This window comes from Carcharodon carcharias, chromosome 3 (assembly GCF_017639515.1).
Source record: "Carcharodon carcharias isolate sCarCar2 chromosome 3, sCarCar2.pri, whole genome shotgun sequence".
Classification (NCBI taxonomy): domain Eukaryota; kingdom Metazoa; phylum Chordata; class Chondrichthyes; order Lamniformes; family Lamnidae; genus Carcharodon; species Carcharodon carcharias.
In genome coordinates, this window is record NC_054469.1 from 36,523,063 (window position 1) to 36,544,953 (window position 21,891).

A 21,891-nucleotide genomic window follows, 5' to 3' on the forward strand; every position below is an offset into this window, starting at 1 on the left:
TAAAAATAATTTCCAATAACGTTATAGACATTAATATCTCTTCATGACAAACCTATACATCTTTTTCATAAAAGGTTATTAATTGTGATTTCCACCCCTTGGAAGGCCAAGGTCATCATGCACGTAGGAGCTTGATAGGTGATCTTATTGAAACATCTAAGATCCTGAGGGGACTTGACAGGGTGGATGCTGAGAGGATGTTTCCCCTTGTTGGGGAGCTTGGAATCAGGAGACACAATTTAAAAATTTGGTGTCCCCCCTTTAAGACTGAGATGAGGAGAATTTTTTTCTTTGCGAGTCATTAATCTGTGGAATTCTCTTCCCCAGAGAACTTTGGAGGCTAGGTCATTGAATATGTTCAAGGCTGAGTTAGATTTTTGATCAGCAAGGGAGTAAAGGGTTATTGGTGGAGATGGGTGGACAAGAAAGTGGAGTTGAGACTACAGTTAGATCAGTCATAATCTTATCAAATGACCCACCCCTGCTCCTAATACTTGTATTCTTGTGGAAACACCCCAATGTGCAGTTCTTCTCCACATCATGCACCATCCTGACTTTGATACATATTACCGTTCGTTCATCATTGCTGGGTTGAAATCTCGGAAATCTCTATCAACAGCATTATAGGTGTGCTTACACCGCACACAGACTTCCGTGTTTCAGGAAGGTAGCTCACCACTGCCTTCTCAGGGCAGTTGGCCTTGGCAGCGATGCCCACAGTCCGTGAACAAATAAAAATAATGTGCATTTCAATAGTTTACTCAACGGTCCAGTGGTGTGGTTTGCTGCCCTTTCTGAACTCTGCCTGATTGAAATACAGTTATTATTCAACAAGATCAGTATACAGCAAAGGCCTAATTTTATGTTTCGATGGCTTCACTTTTTTTTGTGCATAGCAACATATAGGAAGCTGAATCCACTTCATATTAGTTTGTGCTATGATGTGGCAGATGATATGTACCAGGTGGACCAAATCCACAAGAAAAACTTGGCCACACTGTTAGAACAGTTTTGAAATTTGTATTTATTATGAGAAGGTTTTTGCACTGATTTCAGAAATAATGAATCCACTAACAACTGTAGAGAATTTAAAAATTAAAGTAAAACATTTGTTAACAAAAGAAAATAATTCAAACACATACATAAGATTATAGTTACTTGATACTGTAACAAATCCCAAAATTCCTAATTAACCTGACTCCCAACTACACATCCCCTTTAAGGCGACAGTCCTAAATAGATTTTAAATTTAAATAGTAAATCCAGCAAGGGTTACCACAACACTCACTTGACAGTGGAATTCCAAAAGCTTTTTAACACACACAACTTTAGTTACTGGAGCAGCACTACTTCAGTGTGGCTAGAGCTTTTCCCAAGCATGTTTCACAGGGTGCGCCTTTCAAGATGTTCCACGGTCACCCCACATGGCCTTTCTGCCTTCTTTATATATGTTTCTCTCTCTTTAATGTGTAATATCCCATTTTTCTACATGTCTTTGGAAATTTACTTTCCCCTTAATATAAAAATCTTTCATGTTGTCCATATGGCCTTTTTCTTTTGGGCAAAATAAATGTATTGCTTTTCCTCACTTCTCTTGTTAGTTGTAAACATCCTACCATCTCTTTGAAAATCAAACAACCCCTTCACTTATCTAAAAATGCAAATTTCATTCACACCTTATCTGTGGAACCATCATCATCACTTGTCCATCTCCGTTTCAAAAGTCTGCTTCACGCCTAACTCTTTTGATAATTTCAACCTTGCAGTCTATCTGACTCTAATTCAATTAAATCAGTCACATAGGCACCCATAAACCTACAATAATATTATGAGAAATATTATAGTTTTGTGACAAGTGTTGTTGGAGTTGCGCTCGTCCAGGCAAGTGCAGAGTGTTCCATCACACTTCTGACTTGCTTCTTGTAGATGTTGGACAGTCAGGAAGTGAGTTACTCGCCACAGAATTCTTAGCTTCTGACCTGCTCTTGTAGTTGATAGTGGGAGAGTCAGTGATGGTAATGCCTAAGTTGGCATAAGGGCTATAAGGGGCCATAGGTGTGTGGTGGGGGTCATGAGTTGGACTGAGTTGGCATAACAACTATAAAGGACTTTGGGGGCTGGTGGAGATGTCATGAGTTGGTAATAAGTTGACATAGGAGGTGTTGGGGCCTTGGGATGGGTGGGCGTTCATGAGTTGGCATGTATGGGCATGGAGAGTAGGTGGGGGGGTTGAAGGGGGTGTGAGGGATGAAGTCTTCAGGACCTAATTTTTAACAAAACAGTTTTGCAAATACCAGAGAACAGTGGTGGGCCTTTTAACTAGCCAGCCTCAGCGTTCAGCAGCCGCTTGGACCACTTCTGATCTGCATCCGCACCTGCCTTCCCCACTCCCTGGGGTGAAGATCCCACCATACGGGGCACTTTTTTTCCCAAAGTGGGTGCAACAAGCCAAGCTGGGAGATGTCCGGACTCTGCGCACCCACCTTGGGAACGAAAAGCCAGAGTAAGCGGCTTGGTACCTGCAAGTGTTGTACCACTCACCTTTCCTGCTTTCCTGAAGTCCTGCATGCCCTTGATGCATTGCCTCCAGGTTTGAGGGACCACAGTTCTACTGCTAACTTCTTTGGCCTCTTCTTGGGTGTGTGCCTGCTTGGTTGGAGAGTCTGCCATTTTCTTCCTGTCACTCAGAAAGATCACCTCACTTCCAGCCTTTAGGTGGAGATGTTGGTGTAGTGGTAATGTCGCTGTGGGATTAATAACCCAGAGGCCCAGGCTAATGTTATGGGGCATGGGTTCAAATCCCAATATGGCAGCTGGTAGAATTTAGATTCAGTTAATAAAACCTGAAATTTAAAGCTAGTCTCAGTAATGGTGACCTTGAAACCCAACTGGTTCACCAATGTCCTTTAGAGAAGGAAATTTGCCATCCTTACTGGGCCTGGCCTTAATGTAACCCCAGACTCACAGCAATGTGCTTGACTCTTCAGTGCCCTCTGGGATGGCCTAGCAAGTCACTCAGTTCAAGAACAATTTGGGGTTGACAGCAAATGCTGGCCTTGCCAGTGACACCTGCATCCCATCAAAGAATAAAAAAAGTCACTCAGATTCTGCAGCAGAACCTCCAGGTTAAGAGTGAGACACTTGCGATGAGGGGATGTGGACAGGGATGTGGAAGGATTAGAAATCCTTCTTTTGACAGAATTGATGTTATCCCGCCTGCCCTCTTTGATTGGCTGGGGAACTCAGAGACGGAATGCTAATTTCATGACTCAGTTAAAGAGCCTTGGCAAAGCTTGCTGAACCTCTCAGTGGGTTTCCAACCCAATACAGGCCCCACCATTTTGACTGGGACCGTCAATTGAAACTTCTGCCCAATCTTTCATGTCAATTACCCTTCTTTGCCATTTGATGAAGAGAGTTGAATTTTTCGTTTTAAGTAAAAATAATTAGCAACTGGGCTTTTAATATGCAGATGCACCAGTGTTGAGCGATGAATGATCCCATGGTTAATGTAACCAAAGCACACCCTCTTGATTTACTAAGTGAAGTAGAAATAAGACTGCAATTGAGATCTTTACTAACTGAACAGATTTGATAAATAATCACATGGCAGACATCAGGAGTTAGTAGTTAACATATAAAAAAATCTCTTGTTATTTTTGTGTAATAGTATGTCAGCCAGGGCTCAATTGGTATCACCCTTGCCTCTGAGTCAGAAGGTTGTGAGTTCAAGTCTAACTCTAGAGACTTGAGCACAAACTCTAGGCTGACACACTGATACAGGTCTTGAGGGAGCACTGCATGTTGGGAAGTGTCATCTTTCGGTTGAGACTTTAACCATAGGCAGGCCCTGACTGTCCTCTGTTCAAAGTTAAAAACTCCCATGGCATTACTTAAAGGGCAGGGAGGTGTCCCAACCAATATTTATTCTTCATTCGACATCGTTAAGAACAGATTATCTGGCTATTATCATGTTGCTGTTTGTAAGATTTTGCTATGCACAAGTTGCTGCACTTCAAAAAAAAAGTATTTAATTGGCTGTTTAATGCTTTTGGATATTCTGAGCTAGTAAAAAGCACTAAATAAATACAAGTTCTTTGTTCTTTTGTTAACATTATGCAGTAAGGTGAGAAAATGCACATCTATTTAATGAATTGCTTCTTTAATGCTGCTTTTATAAGACTTCTAATACCTGGTGGGTGTATTCACTTTCTTCAGTAAATTGTTCCAGTTGTTTAGATTGCGTTAACTTAAACCAGCCAAATAAAGATTGATATTCTATTAATGTATCTTAACTGATGCAGTTTAATACTAAATATTCTTTCCTTGAGCAGGTGCTAACGCTAGTGATGCCTTGTCCTCTGATTCGGTGGCTAAGAATATTGATTCTCAGAGACTGACCAACTTCCTGAAATCTGCTTGTCAGGTGTTGTATTTCTCTTGTGTAACACCATGCAATATTTCTGCGCAGATCTGGAAAGATTACACAGCTCAGTTAATACTATCCAACCATTTTAAGTCAAAATGCCTTGCATACACAGATTTACTTTAACAGAGTTGATCAAAATGGGAAGATTGAAAGTTCGATATAGCAATATGATCCCTACGATGGTTTGAACAAATAAATTCTAACAATATTTAATGTAGTAGTTTAATACTGATTGCTTGGACATGCTTGTGATATCAAGAAGGAGTGCGTGCTAGATCAAGCTATTACTGTCTAGATCGTTTGCTTTTTGTGCTACCTTTCCTGCTTGCTAACAGTATCATTCTAATACCATGACAGGTAATCTCGGTGTTGCTTGAAGAAGATCAAGCAGAGAACCAAGCTAGTAAGAATGTACAATCAAAAGCAGCCAGTTTGTCAGTCAGTGATGGATGCTCTCAACTGAACACAAACTTGCCATTTTTACATGGTAATAAGTAGTTTGAGGTTGAATGTAGACATTTTTCAAATTGACTGTTAGCATTGTCTGTTCCATGTAATTTGCTTGTTTAATCAACTTGTAAGTTTTTTTGAAAAGAATATTTTTTAAACTGGTGACTGTCCCTTCAGTTATCTAAGCCGCAAGCTCTGTAATTCCCTCCCTACTCCTCTCCACATCTCTACCTCGCTTTTCTCCTATAAGAGATCGCTTTGAACCTACCTCTTTGACCAAGTTTTTTGTTACTTGACCTAATATCTCCTTTTTTGGCTCAATGTCATACTTTGCTGTTGTGAGTTGCCTTGGGACGTTCCATTACATTAAAGGCTTTATATAAATAAAAATTATTTTGTTGTTATTCAAACTTTCAGTAGAAAATTTTCACATTGCAATACAATTATTTTGATATAATGTTCTTCATTTGAATTATGTGTCAGCCACACTGACTCCGATCCTACGTGATGGCACGTAATTTCAGCCATCAGTTTCACATTCTGTACATCTTGTTGTTCAGCTTGTCCAGCGATACTACTCGGGTTGTCTTCCTGCATTATATAGCCTGCCCAGAGTTTCCTGCCTGCCAATTTCTTTCTCCTTGGGCTGAAACATCCCATCTTGCTTAGAGCACTGATTAACTAAGACTTTGCAGACTCCGACCATACCACTTGGTGGAGCTGTATCACCAGATCTTTTAAAATGACATTGTATACTATATTGCCTTATTTAAATTGATCAATGCGATATTGTAGATGTAGGAAACACCTTATTTATTCAGATTTCCATGACTATTCACAAAACCTAATTTTAAAGTTATATTTTAGTAATGTTCCAAATGGTAAGTCTGTGGTTTTTATGTTTTTTTGTAGGTCGTGAGGTGTTATGTCTACATTTTTCGCAGGCCCAGAGACAAACCTTGCTTTCAATTCACAGTCTTTCTAAAGAGCCCGGGGTCGCCCAACTGGCCAGCAATTACATGATCTGTGTTTGGAATATCTGGGAACCATCAGCTCCTCAAAAAGTACTTGTCTGTGAATCTGAGGTTTGTGCAAATTCAGTATGTATGTATGTATTTATTTATTTATCTATCCATCCCAAAGCATTAGGGAAATGATTATTGATAGTGAAATAGAACTTGACAAAGGAAAAATTAATCATCTTAACAGCATATATTTATGCAAAAAGTTCAGACTAATAGTGAAGTGGTGTTGGTTTGTGAGTGCCTGTGCAAATCACATTGGGTGTAAAGCTGAGCCCAGTAATTGATTCTCGAACTATTTCACCTTTAATGTCAGAGCAAGTTCTTAAAAGCAAAATAGGCCACTAATCTGCAAATTACAAAGCCCTTTGGCTTCCACCAGTTTCAACTCCAGAATTTTCTAGCAAGAAAATAAAAAGAAACAGTCCAGCTGCTTGCAAGGGGCCTATGTGAAATGAGAAAGAACGATCCCAAAGACCTTGGTGCTGCAGCATAAAACTGTCACTAATTTAACATTAATATTAAGAGGTAGGTTTTACAAATTTGCACGGATGATGAGGATCGTTGATGGAAGATCCTGTGGGACCTATTAATGTTCACACCAAATTCTAAATTTGTACCTCAAGCAAATGAAGCTCCTACCTGTCCTCTAATTGGGGCATAGAGTACAAGAGCAAGAAAATTATGTTAAACTTGTATAAGACACTAGCTCGGTCTTAGCTGGAGTACTGTGTCCAGTTCTGGGTGCCCCACTTTAGGAAAGGTGTGAAGGCATTGGAGAAAGTGCAGAAAAGATTCATGAGAATTGTTCCAAGGATGAAGAACTTCAGTTGTGAAGGTAGATTGGAGAAATTGGGACTGTTTTCCTTGGAGAAGAGAAGGCTGAGAGAGGATTTCATAGAGGCATACGAAATCATGCGGCGTCTGTTCCCTCTCATGAAATGAGCAAGAATGAGTGGGCACAGATTTAAAGTAATTTGCAAAAGAAACAAAAGTGATGTGAGAAAAGCTTTTTCAAGCTGCGAATGATTAAGGTCTTGAATGCACTGCTTGAGAGTGTGGTGGAGGCAGGTTCAATCAAAGCATTCATAAGGGAATTAGACTGTTATTTAAAAAGGAACAATGTGGAGGATTTTGGGGAGAAGGCAGGAGAATTGCACTATGTAAATTGCTCATTCGGAGAGCTGGTGCTGACATGATGGGCTGAATGGACTCCTGTGCTGTAAGAATTCAGTGATTCTGTGTTGAATGCAAATTCTCAAAACTGTGGTAACTGAAATATCACAGGGCAACCTGTGCGAGGAGAATATATTACACTGGTGCTGAATGGGCTGTTTTATTGAGGATTCCGGTTGTTTTAACCTTCCGTTCCTCCACATGAGTTCTCACTACCGAAGGAATTAAATCATTAAATTCTTCCGTAAGAATTACTTCTCTAGGAGCTGTGAATGTCGTCTCTTTAATATCCACCAATTAAAATTATTTTGTTTTACTTTCTCAAATGCAATATAAGTTTGCCCAGGCTGTTTTCTTATATTCCTAAATTTCTGCCCATATGTCTCAGGAATCAACTCATAAGTACTCAAGATAACCTTTTTTACTGCATCATAATCTACCAATACTTCTTCTGACAGTGTAGCATAAACCTCATGACCTTGACCTTAACCTTAACCTAGACTGTAAAAGCAATGTCCAGATTTCGTGTGGCCATTTCATCTGCTTAGCTATCTTCTCAAATGAGATAAAAAAACATCCCTACGTCCCTTTCTTCAAACTTCAGAAGAGCTTGTATAAATTTAAACAGCTCCCCACTGGGCTTTAGACTGCAAGTGATTATTTCCACATCAGAACCTTCCTCAGCATCTGAGATCTCTTTTTTAACTTCCAGTTTTCTAAGCTGATATTCTCTCTCTCCTTTTTTCTTTCCTCCCTTGCTAATTTCTCCAGTTCAAATTCCTTTTCCTGTTTTCTTTCTATCTCCTTCCTTTCTGCTTGCTTCCTTTGAAATGCTGTTCTTCTTTCCTTTTCCTCAGCCTCCAATTCTATTGTTTGTTCAAGTTCAAGCTTCTTCATTTGTAACTGAAGTCTCACTGCCCCTAGCTGTGACTCACTAGTGGCAGGTGCCCTTTCAAATTCAAATGCTATGCTATCACTTCAACTATGTCTGCTTTCTTTGCCCCTACAGTTAACTTCAACTGCAACTTATCCACCAATTTTATTAACTTACCGTTAGATACCTTTTGTAACCCAATCAGAGTTATACCTTCTACTTGCAGAAAACTATTAGCCATGGGTAAAGTCATTTTTGTAGTCTCACCACTTTAAAACCCCTCACACCAACTCCTGAGTTCAATGTGCTTCTCAAACTCCTAGCCTTAAGGTTCACCAACACCAAACCAGTTAAGAAATTTCAAATATCCCGCAACGAGCCCCCAGTTTTGTTATGACATGGCAGATGATAAAAGTGAATGAGGAGAGCAGCAGAGACACAGGATAAAAGAGCGCGAGGAGAGCGGCGGAGACACAGGATAAAAGAGCGCGAGGAGAGCGGCGGAGACACCGGATAAAAGTGAACGAAGAGAGTGGTGGAGCCACAGGATAAAAGAGTGCAAGGAGAGCGGCGGAGACAGGATAAAAGAGCACGAGGAGAGCGGTGGAGACACAGGATAAAAGAGTGCGAGGAGAGCGGCGGAGACACCGGATAAAAGTGAACGAAGAGAGTGGTGGAGCCACAGGATAAAAGAGTGCGAGGAGAGCGGCGGAGACAGGATAAAAGAGCACGAGGAGAGTGGTGGAGACATGGGATAAAAGCGCGAGGAGAGCGGAGACACAGGATAAAAGAGCGCGTGGAGAGCGGCGGAGACAGGGTAAAAGAGCACGAGGAGAGCGGCGGAGACACAGAATAAAAGAGCGCGAGGAGAGCGGCGGAGACACAGGATAAAAGAGCGCGAGGAGAGTGGCGGAGACACAGGATAAAAGAGCGCGAGGAGAGCGGCAAAGACAGGATAAAAGAGCACGAGGAGAGCGGCGGAGACAGGATAAAAGAGCGCGAGGAGAACGGCGGAGACACCGGATAAAACTGAAAATGTGATGTCACAGGAAAGCTGTGACCTGATTGGTTAGCAGGAAATCTGCACCAAATTTGAAAAAAAAACTCTGCAAAGCTAATTAATAAATTAACTAAGTAAATAAAGATGGCTGAGCAGGTGATGTGCTGTAGCTGTATGATGTGGGAGCTCGCAGATTCCATTGCGAGCCGCAGTGACCATATCTGCAGCAAGTGTTGGTTACTGGAGGAACTCCGGCTCAGAATTGATGAGTTGGAGTCTGAGCTCTGGACGCTGCGGCACATCCGGGAGGGGGAGAGTTACCTGGATGCTTTGTTTCAGGAGGCGGTCACACCTGGTAGATAAAGTACCTCAAATTCGGTCAGTGGTCAGGATCAGCAGGGTGTGACTGCAAGTGAGGCAGGTAGAGGGATCCTGTATTCAGGAACAGAGAAGCCTCAGCTCTTGACCTTGTCCAACAGGTACAAGGTACTTGCTCCCTGTGTGGTTGAGAAACAAGGCTGTAGGGAGGATGAGCCAGCTGGCCACAGCACTGTGGCACAGGAGGCCATTCAAGAGGGGAGAGCAAAAAGACAAGTGGTAGTAGTAGGGGATTCTATAATTAGGGGAATTGATAGCATCCTTTGTAAGCAGGATCGAGAGTCCTGCCTGGTGCCAGGGTGAGGGACATCTCTTGAAAGGATTTTGGAGAGGAAGGGGGAGGATCCAGTTGTTGTGGTCCACGTCAGGACAAATAACATAGGTAAGACTAGGAAAGAGGACCTGTTTGGGGATTATCAGCAACTAGGAACTAAATTAAAGAACAGTTCCTCAAGGGTTATAATCTCCAGATTACTACCCAAGCCACATGCAAATTGGCATAGGGACGCAAGAATAAGGGAAGTAAACACATGACTAAAGGAGTAGTGCGGGAAAGAGGGGTTCCATTTCATGGGGCACTGGCATCAGTATTGGAACAGGAGGGATCTGTACTGTTGGGATGGTTTCCACCTGAACCGATTTGGGACCAATGTTCCAAAGAAAAGGATAAATAGGGTGGTCAATAGGACTTTAAACTAGAAAGTGGGGGGGAGGAAGGGTAAAACTCCAAGAAGTATGACTAATGGGAAACAAAGCAGCAGGTTAGCATATGGGAGGATGGATTCAACTTCATGGAAAAATATGAAAAAACTGCAAAGAAAGGAGAGCCCAGGAGAGGATATTAAAGTTTCCAGAACACAAAATAGGACAGAGTGTTTGGAAAGGGCTAGGAATCTAACTTCAAGCACATCAGATAAAGGGACGACAATGAGAAGGGGGACAGGAATACAGGACTGAGGTGTTGTATCTGAATGCACGCAGTATACGAAATAAGGTAAATGAGTTTGTGGCGCAGATTGAAATTGGCAGGTATGATTAGGTGGGCATCTCGGTGATATGGCTGCAAGGGGATCAGGACTGGGAGCTAAATATCCAAGGATATACATCCTATCGAAAAGATAGGCAGGTTGGCAGAGGGGGTGGGGTTGCTTTGTTAGTAAGAAATGAAATTAAATCGTTAGCAAGAAACGACGAAGGGTCAGATGATGTAGAATCTGTGTGGGTAGAGTTGAGGAACCGCAAAGATAAAAAAAACATAATGGGAGTTGTGTACAGGCCTCTAAATAGTAGTCAGGATGTGGGGCACAAAATAAACCAGGAGATAGAAAAGGCATGTAAAAAAGGCAAGGCTACAGTGATCATGGGGGATTCCAGTATGCAGGTGGACTGGGAAAATCAGGTTGGTAGTGGATCCCAAGAAAAGGAATTTGTGGAATGTCTACGAGATGGCTTTTTGGAGCAGCTTTTGGTGGATCCCACTAGAGAACAGGCAATTCTAGACTTAGTGATGTGTAATGAGGCAGATTTGATCAGGGAGCTTAAGGTGAAGGAATCCTGAGGAGGAAGTGATCATAATATGATAGAATTTACCCTGCAATTTGAGAGGAAAAAACTGGAATCAGATGTAACAGTATTACAGTTGAATAAAGGTAACTGCAGAGCGTGAGGGAGGAGAATTGACTGGGAGATGAGCCTAGCAGGAAACAACACAATGAAACAGCAATGGCAGGAGTTTCTGGGAGTAATTTGGGAGACACAACAAAAATTCACCCCTAGGGAGAAGAAGCATTCTAAAGGGAGGACAAGGCAACCATGGCTGACAAAGGAAGTCAGGGGCAGCATAAAAGCTAAAGAGAAAGCATACAATGCAGCGAAGAGCAGTGGGAAGCCAGGGGATTGGGAAGCCTACAAAGACCAGCAGAGGATGACTAAAAAATAAATAAGGAGGGAGAATATTAAATATGAGGGTAAACTAGCCAGTAATATAAAAGAAGATTGCAAGAGTTTTTTTAGATATATAAAGGGTAAGAGAGAGGTAAAAGTGGACATTGGGCCACTGGAAAATGACACTGGAGAAGTAATAATGGGGAACAAAGAAATGGCGGAGGAACTGATTAGGTACTTTGCGTCAGTCTTCATGGAGGAAGACATGAGTAACATCCCCAAAATTCAAGAGAGTCAGGAGGCAGAGATGAGTATCGTGGCCATTACCAAGGAGAAGGTGCTAGGAAAACTGAAAGGTCTGAAGGTGGATAAATCACCTGGACCAGATGGATTACACCCCAAAGTTCTGAAGGAGATAGCTGAAGAGATCGTGAAGGCATTAGTGGTGTTCCTTCAGGAATCACTGGAGTCAGGAAGGGTCCCAGAGGACTGGAAAATCGCTAATGTAACCCCCGTTTAAGAAGGGAGTGAGGCAAAAGACGGGAAATTACAGGCTGATTAGCCTGTCCTTGGTCGTTGGTAGGATTTTAGAGTCCATTATTAAGGATGAGATTTCAGAATACTTGGGAGTGCATGGTAAAATAGGGCAAAGTCAGCATGGTTTCATCAAGGGGAGGTCATGCCTGACAAATCTGTTAGAATTCTTTGAGGAGGTAATGAGTAGGTTAGACAAAGGAGAGCCAATGGATGTTATCTACTTGGACTTCCAGAAGGCCTTTGACAAGGTGCCGCATAGGAGGCTGCTCAGTAAGATAAGAGCCCATGGTGTTAGAGACAAGGTACTAGCATGGATAGAAGATTGGCTGTCTGGCAGGAGGCAGAGAGTGGGGGGGATAAGGGGGTCTTTCTCAGGATGGCAGCCGGTGACTAGTGGAGTTTCGCAGGGGTCAGTGTTGGGACCACATCTTTTCACTTTATACATTTATATGATCATACTTTATATGATCCAGATGAAGGAACTGAGGGCATTCTGGCTAAGTTTGCAGATGATACAAAGATAGGTGGAAGGACTGGTAGTATTGAGGAGGCGGTGAGTCTGCATTAGGATTTAGACAGGTTAGGAAAATGGGCAAAGAAGTGACAGATGGAATTCAACGTGGGGAAGTGTGAGGTCATGCACTTTGGTAGGAAGAATAGAGGCATAGACTATTTTCTAAATGGGGAGAGAATTCAGAAATCTGGAGTGCAAAGGGACTTGGGAGTCCTAGTCCAGGATTCTCTTAAGGTTAACTTGCAGGTTGAGTTGGTAGTTAGGAAGGCAAATGCAATGTTGGCATTTATTTCGAGAGGACTAGAATATTAAAGCAGGGATGTGCTGCTGAGGCTTTATAAGGCTCTACTCAAACCACATTTAGAATATTGTGAGCAATTTTGGGCCCCTTATCTCACGAAGGATGTCCTGGCCCTGGAGAGGGTCCAGAGGAGGTTCACGAGAATGATCCCAGGAATGAAAGGCTTAACATATGAGGAACATTTGAAGACTCTGGGTCTATACTCGCTGGAGTTTAGAAGGATGAGGGGGGATCTGCTTGAAACTTACAGAATACTGAAAGGCCTGGATAGAGTGGACTTGGGGAAGATGTTTCCATTAGTAGGAGAGACTAGGACCCGAGGGCACAGCCTCAGAGTAAAGAGAAGTCATTTTAGAACAGAGATGAGGAGAAACTTCTTTAGCCAGAGAGTGGTGAATCTATGGAATTCATTGCCACAGAAGGCTGTGGAGGCCAGGTCATTGAGTGTATTTAAGACTGAGATAGATAGGTTCTTGGTTGGCAAGAGGATAAAAGGTTACGGGGAGAAGGCGGAAGAATGGGGTTGAGAAATTTATCAGCCATGATTGAATGGTGGAGCAGACTTGATGGGCCGAATGGCCTAATTTCTGCTCCTATGTCTTATGGTCTTATGATGTGTGCCAGACAGGCCAAATCGACAAGGGAAACTTGGTCACAATGGTTTTGCAATTTGTATTTATTACGAGATGATGTGTGCACTGAATTCAGAGGTAATGAGTCCACGAAAACCTTTAGAGATTTTAAAAATTAAATTAAAATATTTATTAACAAAATGAAAGATTTCAAGCACATACATAAGACTGCAATTACTTAGTACTATAAAAACTCCTAAAATTCCTAATTAACCTGATTCCCAGTTATACACCTGCTTTAAGGCAACAGTCCAAACTAGATTTTAGATTTAAAAAAAACAGTGAGTTAAAACAGTACCTATTTGACCGTGGAGTTCCAAATGCTTACTCCAAATTTAATTACTGGACACAGCAGACTTATGTACAAACGGCTGGAGGCTTCAAGGCTGTGCCAAACATCCCTGTTAGATTTTACATGGCCCCCAACATAGCTTTTCATTCTTCTTTATATATGTTTTTCTCTCTTTAATATTTAAATTCAATTGTTCCATATATCTTTGGAACTGTACCTTTCCCATAATATAAAAGCTTTCATGTTGTTAATATTGTCACTAACCTTTGGGAAAAATAAACACGCTGCTTAATCTTGCTTATCTGGCTGGGTATAAATATACGAAGATCCCTTTGAAGTCTAAACAATCCCTTCACTTATCTAAAAATGCAAATTCTCTTCAAACCTTACATGCTAAGACAGCATCCATGTTTACTCATTAGCATTTCAAGTACATTTCTACACCTAGCTTCTTTTGATAATTTCAAGCTTGCAGCCTACCTGACTCCAAATGTAATTAAATCATACAGAACCATCTACGCTCACATCCATAAACCTACTTTACAACAAACCAGAAAAATATTATGAAAATGATTATACTTTCATAACAAGGTATTGAATTGCTATTGGAAATTTTAAAAATGTAAAATTTTAACTTTCTTTTTTTCCCTTTCTGCCTCTGCCTCTCATTCTTCTCCAGGAAGGAACTGATTTGACATTAAATTCATCCATTCTAAATCACCATTCTCCTTTGTCCTTCCTCTGTTTATTTCCCAATCCTTAAATCTCATATCTTATTCGTTAAGGCGATAGACTGTCTCTTCCAAATGCCCTTTTGCCTTCATCATGCTGTTATTAACTTGCATTTCCAATAACTTAGAAGGGCCAGAATTTTTGAACGGAAGGGTTGAAGAGAGCATCTAACTAGCCCTGAGATGCCCTCCAGCAAATTCTGGCTCTCAATTGGAGGAAAGTACAGAAATTTATCCTTAAATGTATTCCGTTTCACAGCATAAGATCCCTTTGACCATAAAAATTCATCAAAAGAATAAGTTATTCCCAGGCTTACTGTTGCGCAATTAGATTCTGCAGACACCATAACGTATTCCTTTTAAAAGCAAATTCATTTATTTTAGAATCTCGAAGGAAGTCCAGATTAGGACATAATGTAATTCTCCAACCTGTGCTCCTTTTGAGGAACAGCCTTTTCATTAGGAACTCTAATTAGTGAATTTGCCATATGGCATCATCATTAATTTGAATACCCTAGGAATCTAATTTCACAGAGTCTGGATATATTAAAATCCAAGAAACCTGTGAAAATCTTGAGTATTTCAAAATTCAGTAGATCAGGCTTTCACTTCTAGGACAATCCAGCTTTCCTGGATTCGCCAGCCATCTCCTAGCCTGCTGCGACCTACCCTGCTTGCCCAACAAAAGTTTTATGGTAGAGCTCCATTACCTCCCTCCAACACCCATTTTATTTTTCATTGCCAGCTTACTATTCTTCTCTCTCAGGTTTTTAGAAAGTGTAAGGCTGAAATTGGGATAGTTGGTATGAGCTATCAACTATCATGTGATGGTATTAACTGGCAACCATGGCATTAACTATTTAGTCTGCTGGGTTTATCTGTTTAAATTTGGCAATCACGCTGACTTAGTGTGTTCTTATTTTTGGATCAAATTGTTGAACTTGGAACAAGGTAAATTGTGCGACTGAGCTTTATTAGCATGGTTCTTTTCTCGATTAAGAGAACCAGAAATCAGGACTTGCAGCATTTGTTTTTGCATCCAGTCACACTTATACCCCTCAATAGTGGCACAAGAAGCTATTTTGCATGATATGGTCAGTAAATGCTCTAATGTTGCAAGAAATGTACTGCTCCAAGTCATTCTGAATAATGTGAAAGGCAGCAGACTCGGTAGCAAAACTAATAGAATGTTATCATTTATTGAATGGGGAATTGAATACGAAGTAGGGAGGTTATGCTTCAGTTATACAGGGCATTGGTGAGACCACATCTGGAGTGCTGTGTACAGTATTGGTCTCCTTATATTTACATTTAAAGATGTAAATGCGTTGAAAGCAGTTCAGAGAGGGCTTACTAGATTACTACAAAAACAAAAAATGCTGGAAAAATTCTGCAGGTCTGACAGCATCTGTGGAGAGAAAGACAGAGTTAACGTTTCAAGTCCTTATGACTCTTCAGAAGAGTCTCTGAAGACTGAAGAAGAGTGATATGGACTCGAAAAGTTAACTCTGTCTTTCCACAAATGCTGTCAGACCTGCAGAGTTTTTCCAGCCTTTTTTGTTTTTGTTTCAGATTTCCAGCATCCGCAGTATTTTGCCTTTACTAGATTCATACCTGGAATGAGTGGGTTGTGTTATGATGAAAGGCTGGACAGGCTAGGCTTGTATCAGCTGAAGTTTAGACGAGTAAGAGTCAACCTGATTGAAACCTATATGATGCTGAGGAGTCTTGACAGGGTGGATGTGGAAAGAACGTTTCCTCTTATAGGAGATTCTAGAACTAAGGGCCACTGTTGAAAAATAAAGGGTTGCCCATTTAAGACAGAGATGAGGAGAAAATTTTTCCCTGAGGGCTGTGAAACTTTAGAATTCTCTTTCTCAAAAGGTGGTTGAGACAGAGTATTTGAGTATCTTTAAGGCAGAAGTAGATAGGTTCTTGATAAGCATGGGGGGGGTGAGAGGTTATCAGGGGTAGGCAGGAATGTGAAGTTGAGGTTGGAATTAGGTCAGTTATGATCCTATTGAATGGCGGAGCAGGCTCGAATGGCCAAGTGGCCTACCTTGCTCTTAATTCCTATATTCGTGTGTAGATCCCTGTTGAATTCTGTTAGCTATTGTTTGCAGTCAGAGATTATTCACTCTTGGCTTTCTGATTTCAAGTTAGCTTTCTATTAGGTTAGCCATATTGGAAGCTAATGAACGAGAGAATGCTGATATATTGTGACATTTACTGCAGGTACAATGCTGCTGCTTTGGCCCAGATAATGTATCGTTGTTTGCGGGGACGGTGGATGGTTCAGTAGTGGCTTGGGATCTTCGTGAACACTCCGTTATGCACTACACCATTCAGATTGGAAGCCAAGAATGGACCCTTAGAACTCCTACATTCTCAACTGGTGAGTTGCAGAAGTGATTGAATGAATGATTAGAGAACCAACCCTGAATTGTAAAGAGTAGGTAATGTTGAACAAGTCTGATTGCATTTTTTGATTAGACAGGAAAATGTCTATGGATTTAGTTTATTTGGACTTCTAGAAACCATTCATTGAGGTGTTTTTATTCATTCATAGGATGTCGGCTCAGCTGGCTAGGCCAGCATTTATTGCCCATCCCTAAATGCCCTTGAGAAGGTGGTGGTGGTTAGCTGTCTTCTTGCACCGCTGTAGTCCATGTGGCGTAGGTACACCCACAATACTGTCAGGGAGCAACAGTGAAGGAACGGCAATATATTTCCAAGTCAGAATGGTGAGTGGCTTGGAGCAGAACTTCCAGATGGTGGTGTTCCCATGTATCTGCTGCCCTTGTCCTTCTAGATGATTGCAGTTGTGGGTTTGGAAGGTGCTGTCTAAGGAGCCTTTCTGAGTTCCTGCAGTGCATCTTGTAGATGGTACACACTGCTGCCACTGTGCGTCTGTGGTGGAGGGAGTGATTGTTTGTTGATTGTGTGCCAGTCAAGCGGGCTGCCTTGTCCTGGATGGTGTCGAGCTTCTTGAATGTTGTGGAAGCTGCACTCATCCAGGCAGGTGGAGAGTATTCCATTGCACTCCTGAGTTGTGCCTTGTAGACGATGGTCAGGGTTTGGGGAGCCAGAAGATGAATTACTCTCCGCAGGAAGAATGGGGTCAGTGGGAATCATGGGGTAAAATTCTGTCATTCCTAGCACAAAGGAAGATGGTTGTGGTTGTTGAAGGTCAGTCATCTCAATTCCAGGACATCACTGCAGGTTTCCTCGGGGTAGTGTCCTAGGCTCAACCATCTTCGGCTGCTTCATCGATGGCCTCACTTCCACCATAAAGTCGGAAGTGGGATGTTTACTGATGATTGCACAATGTTCTGCACCATTCACATCTCCTCAGATACTGAAACAGTTCATGTCCAAATGTAGCAAGACCTGGACAAATCCAGGCTTGGGCTGACAACTGGCAAGTAACATTTGCATCACACAAGTGCCAGGCAATGACCATCTCCAACAAGAGAATCTAACCATCACTCCTTGACATTCAATGGCACTATAAATTGCTGAATCCATGTTATCATCATCCTGAGGGTAACCATTGGCCAGAAACTGAACTGGACTAGCCATATGAATACTGTGGCTATAAGAGCAGGTCAGAGACTGAGAATTTTGCAGCAATTCACCTCCTGTCTCCCACAATCCTGTCCACTCTCTACAAAGCAGAAGTCAGGAGTGTGATGGAATACTCCCCACTTGCCTTGATGAGTGTAGCTCCAACAACACGTGAGAAGCTTGACACCATCCAGACAAAGCAACCCGCTTGGTTGTCACCCCATCCTCTAACATTCACTTCCTTCACCACCGATGCACAGTGGCAGCAGAGAGCATCATTTACAAGATGCACTGTAGGCGCTCACCAAGTCTCCTTTGAATGCACCTTCCAATCCCACAAGCACTACCATCTAGAAGGACAAGGGCAGCAGATAGACTGGAACCTGGAAGTACCCCTCCAAACCACTCACCATCCTGAATTGGAAATATATCATTGTTGCTTCACTGTTGCTGGGTCAAAATCCTGTAACTTATCAGCCCAAGCCTGGATATTGTACAGGTCTTGCTGCATTGGGACATGCACTGCTTCAGTATCTGAGGAGTCCCAAATTGTGCTGAACATTGTGCAATCATAAGTGAACATCCCCACTTCTGACCTTATGTTGGAAGGAAGGTCATTGATGAAGCAGCTGAAAATGGTTGGGCCTCGGACACTATCTGCAGTGATGTCCTGGAACTGAGATGATTGACTTCCAACAACCACAACCATCTTCCTTTGTGTTAGGTATGGTTCCACCCAGTGGAGAGTTTTCCCCTGATTCCCATTACTGCAGTTTTGCTTGGGCTCCTTGATTGGGATCCGTCAAATGCTGCCTTGATTTCAAGGGCAGTCACTATTACCTCACCTCTGGAGTTCAGCTCTTTTGTCCATGTTTGAAGCAAGGTTGTCATGAGGTCAGGAGCTGGGTGACCCTGGTGGAACGCAAACTGAGTGCCTGTGAGCAGGTTATTGCTAAGCAATGACCCTTCCTTTACTGATGATTGAGAGTAGACTGATGGGATGGTAATTGGCTGGCTTGGATTTGGCCGGCTTAGATTTGTCCTGCTTTTTGTGTACAAGATATAGCTGGGCAATTTTCCACATTGCTGGGTCGATGCCAGTGTTGTAGCTGTATTGGAACCGCTTGGCTAGGGCCACGGCAAACACTGGAGCTCAAATCTTCAGTACTATTGCCAGAATATTGTTAGGGCCCATAGCCTTTGTATTATCCAGTGCCTTCAGCTGTTTCTTAATATCAAGTTGAGTTAATTGAATTGGCTGAAGACTGGCATCTGTGATGCTGGGGACCTCTGGAGGTGGCTGGGATGGATCATCCACTAGGCACTTCTGAGTGAATTGTGTTGCAAATGTTTCAGCCTTATCTTTTACACTGATGTCCTGGGCTCCCTTATCATTGAGGATGGGATATTTGTGGAGCCTCCTCCTCCTTCAGAGAGTTGTTTAATTGTCCAATACCATTCACGACTGGATGTGGAAGGACTGCAGAGGTTAGATCCGATCTGTTGGTTGTGAAATTGCTTAGCTCTGTCTATTGCTTGTTGCTAATGCTGTTTGGCATACAAGTAGCCCTGTGTTGTAATTTTACCAGCTTGACAGCTCATTTTTAGGTATGCCTGTGCTGCTCTTGGCATGCCCCCCTGCACTCTTTTGAACCAGGGTTGATCCCCTGGCTTGGTGGTATAACGGTAGTCGGGGATATGCAGGGCCATGAGGTTACAGATTGTGGTTGAGAACAGTGCTGCTGCTTCTGAAGGCCCACAGCGTGTCATGAATGCCCAGTCTTGAGTTGCTAGATCTGTTCGAAATCTATCCCAATTAGCATGATGGAAGGTATCCTCAATGTGAAGGCGGGACTTCATCTCCATGAGGACTGTGCTGTGTCCTTTAGGACTCGGCCAGCTATGTCTGGTGTTACCGGGCCATGCTTGGTGATGGATATTGAAGTCCCCCCCCCCCCCAAATAGTGTATTCTGCGCCCTTATCGTCCTCAGTGTTTCCTCCAAGTTGCGTACAACACGGAGTACTGATTCATTAGCTGATGCATCATGTACCATAAGACTTCATGGGATCTGGAGCCAATGTTGCGGACTCCCAGGACGACTCCCTCTCTGACTGTATACCACTGTGCTGCCACCTCTGCTGGTTCTGTCCTGCCAGTGGGACAGGGCATACTCAGGGATGGTGGTGAAACTGTATATAAGGTATGATTCCGTGAGCAGGATTCTGTCAGGCTCTTGTTTGACTATTCTGTGGGACAGCTCTCCCAATTTTGGCACAAGTAAGGAGGACTTTGCAGGGTCAACATTGCTGAGCTTGCTTTTGTTGTTTCAGATGCCTAGGTCAATGGCAGGTGGTACGTCTGGTTTCATTCCTTTTTATAGGTTTTTTAGCGATTTGATACAACTGAGTTGTTTACTAGGCCATTTCAGGGGGCATTTAAGAGTCAACCATGTTTCTGTGGATCCGGAGTCACCTGTAGGCCAAACCAGATAAGGACAGCAGATTTCCTTCCCTAAAGGATATTAGTGAACCAGATGGGTTTTTACAACAATCGACAATGGTTTCATGGTCATCATTAGACTTTGAATCCAGATTTTTAAAATTGAATTCAAATTCCACCATCAAATTCTACCAGTGAATCGACCGTGGGTCCCCAAAGGATTACACTGAGTCTCTGGATTACTAGTCCAAGTTCCACATAAGAGTCTGCTAGCTAAAATTAATCTCATGCAATTGAAGGCAAATTATTGACCTGGTTCTGAGATTAGTTAAACGGTATAAGACAGCCAGTAGGGATAATGGGTATGTACTCAAAATGGAAGGAAGTGATTAGTGGTGCCCCAAAGAATCTGTCCTGGGGTTCAACTGTTCACTATATATTTAAATGACTTGCACAATGCAATAGGGAGTTATATGTCAAAGTTTGCTAATGACATAAAGATTGGTGGCACAGTATGGGGTGTAAACGGGAATACATAATTACATAGAATAATCAATGTATTAAATGAGTTGACAAAGTGCATTGCAGATAAGTCTCAGGTCATCCATTTTTGACCAAAATAGGATTTTCAATCAAATAAGCACATTTTCATCAATGTGATATGAAAATACAGTTTTCTGGGTGGCAGTGATCCTTGCCTTTGGGAGACTTGTTACACTAGGTCACTGTACGTTGCTCCCTGGATTCCCAGGACTACTTGGTGTGGAGCTGGGCCTGTCTCAGAGAGACACAGGGCCATCACAGGCATGCAATGAGGTGGGGGGCAGTCCCTAGGCTGCTGCCATTTTTACATGAACAGTATTCACTTTGCCCCCCAATGCCAGCGGTTATGGCCTGCCCCTGGATGCTCACACACGATGGAGACTATCATGGAGATTTAGGAGCAGGCAGAAGATCCTGCGCACAGTTAAGTGCACTTTGAAATGCCATTCAGATTTTCTGGCTGCTGATCTCCATTCATAGCCAATATGCCATGATTTTGGAGACTTGCCATATAACTACAGGCTTGCGAGGTCTACAGTTGCACATAGCATCTGGCAGAGAGCAGCTAGTTTAAATCAAGTCCTATAGGTATCACTTCAAGATGCAGCTGTGTTCTCCCTTCATGTGTGCATTGCGTGGGAACAATATATCTGAAAACAGTCACTGTTGTAGTTCTCCCATGTGTAAACCCAGTGCTGTATAAATGTGCTAGAAGGTGCTTGCGCCTACCTACTATCAGTTTAAAAGTTCAGTCAGTGATGATACTGCTGCTGGAACTGCTTAAACATTTATGCTTTGAATTTCTGTGGGGCAGGAAGGGGATCACCTGATATTCTGCCATAATAATTGATGCAAACATGAGTGAAACAATGTAAATGTTATTGCAGTTTATTTTTTTGCTGACCTTCCACCAATGTAGGTGGGAGATCAGAAGAATGCTGTTGAAAATCTACCTGCTAAAATTTTATTGCTGGGTAAGAGCTTTGCGCATATGTTCAGAGCACTCTCCTGGGCAGAATAACTCAAGAATCACTGAAGTAACATGGATTATTACCTGGCTGAATCTGAATTGTAACCACTGCCCTCAGAAGTGTATTATTGTCTATCCTTTGCCAGCGAG

At 42.3% G+C, this 21,891-nt stretch overlaps 1 protein-coding gene across 5 annotated transcripts in view; it reads left to right on the forward strand.

Annotated features, from left to right (window-relative positions):
• Positions 1 to 21,891, forward strand: part of dync2i1 (dynein 2 intermediate chain 1) — a 143,785-nt gene that overhangs the window by 82,101 nt on the left and 39,793 nt on the right. For all 5 annotated transcript variants that reach the window (XM_041185108.1, XM_041185109.1, XM_041185110.1 and 2 more), the window contains 4 exons: positions 4,335 to 4,426; positions 4,787 to 4,916; positions 5,792 to 5,964; positions 16,456 to 16,615. In XM_041185108.1, coding sequence (XP_041041042.1) covers positions 4,335 to 4,426; positions 4,787 to 4,916; positions 5,792 to 5,964; positions 16,456 to 16,615 — 555 coding nt within the window. The remainder of the gene's footprint in view (positions 1 to 4,334; positions 4,427 to 4,786; positions 4,917 to 5,791; positions 5,965 to 16,455; positions 16,616 to 21,891) is intronic.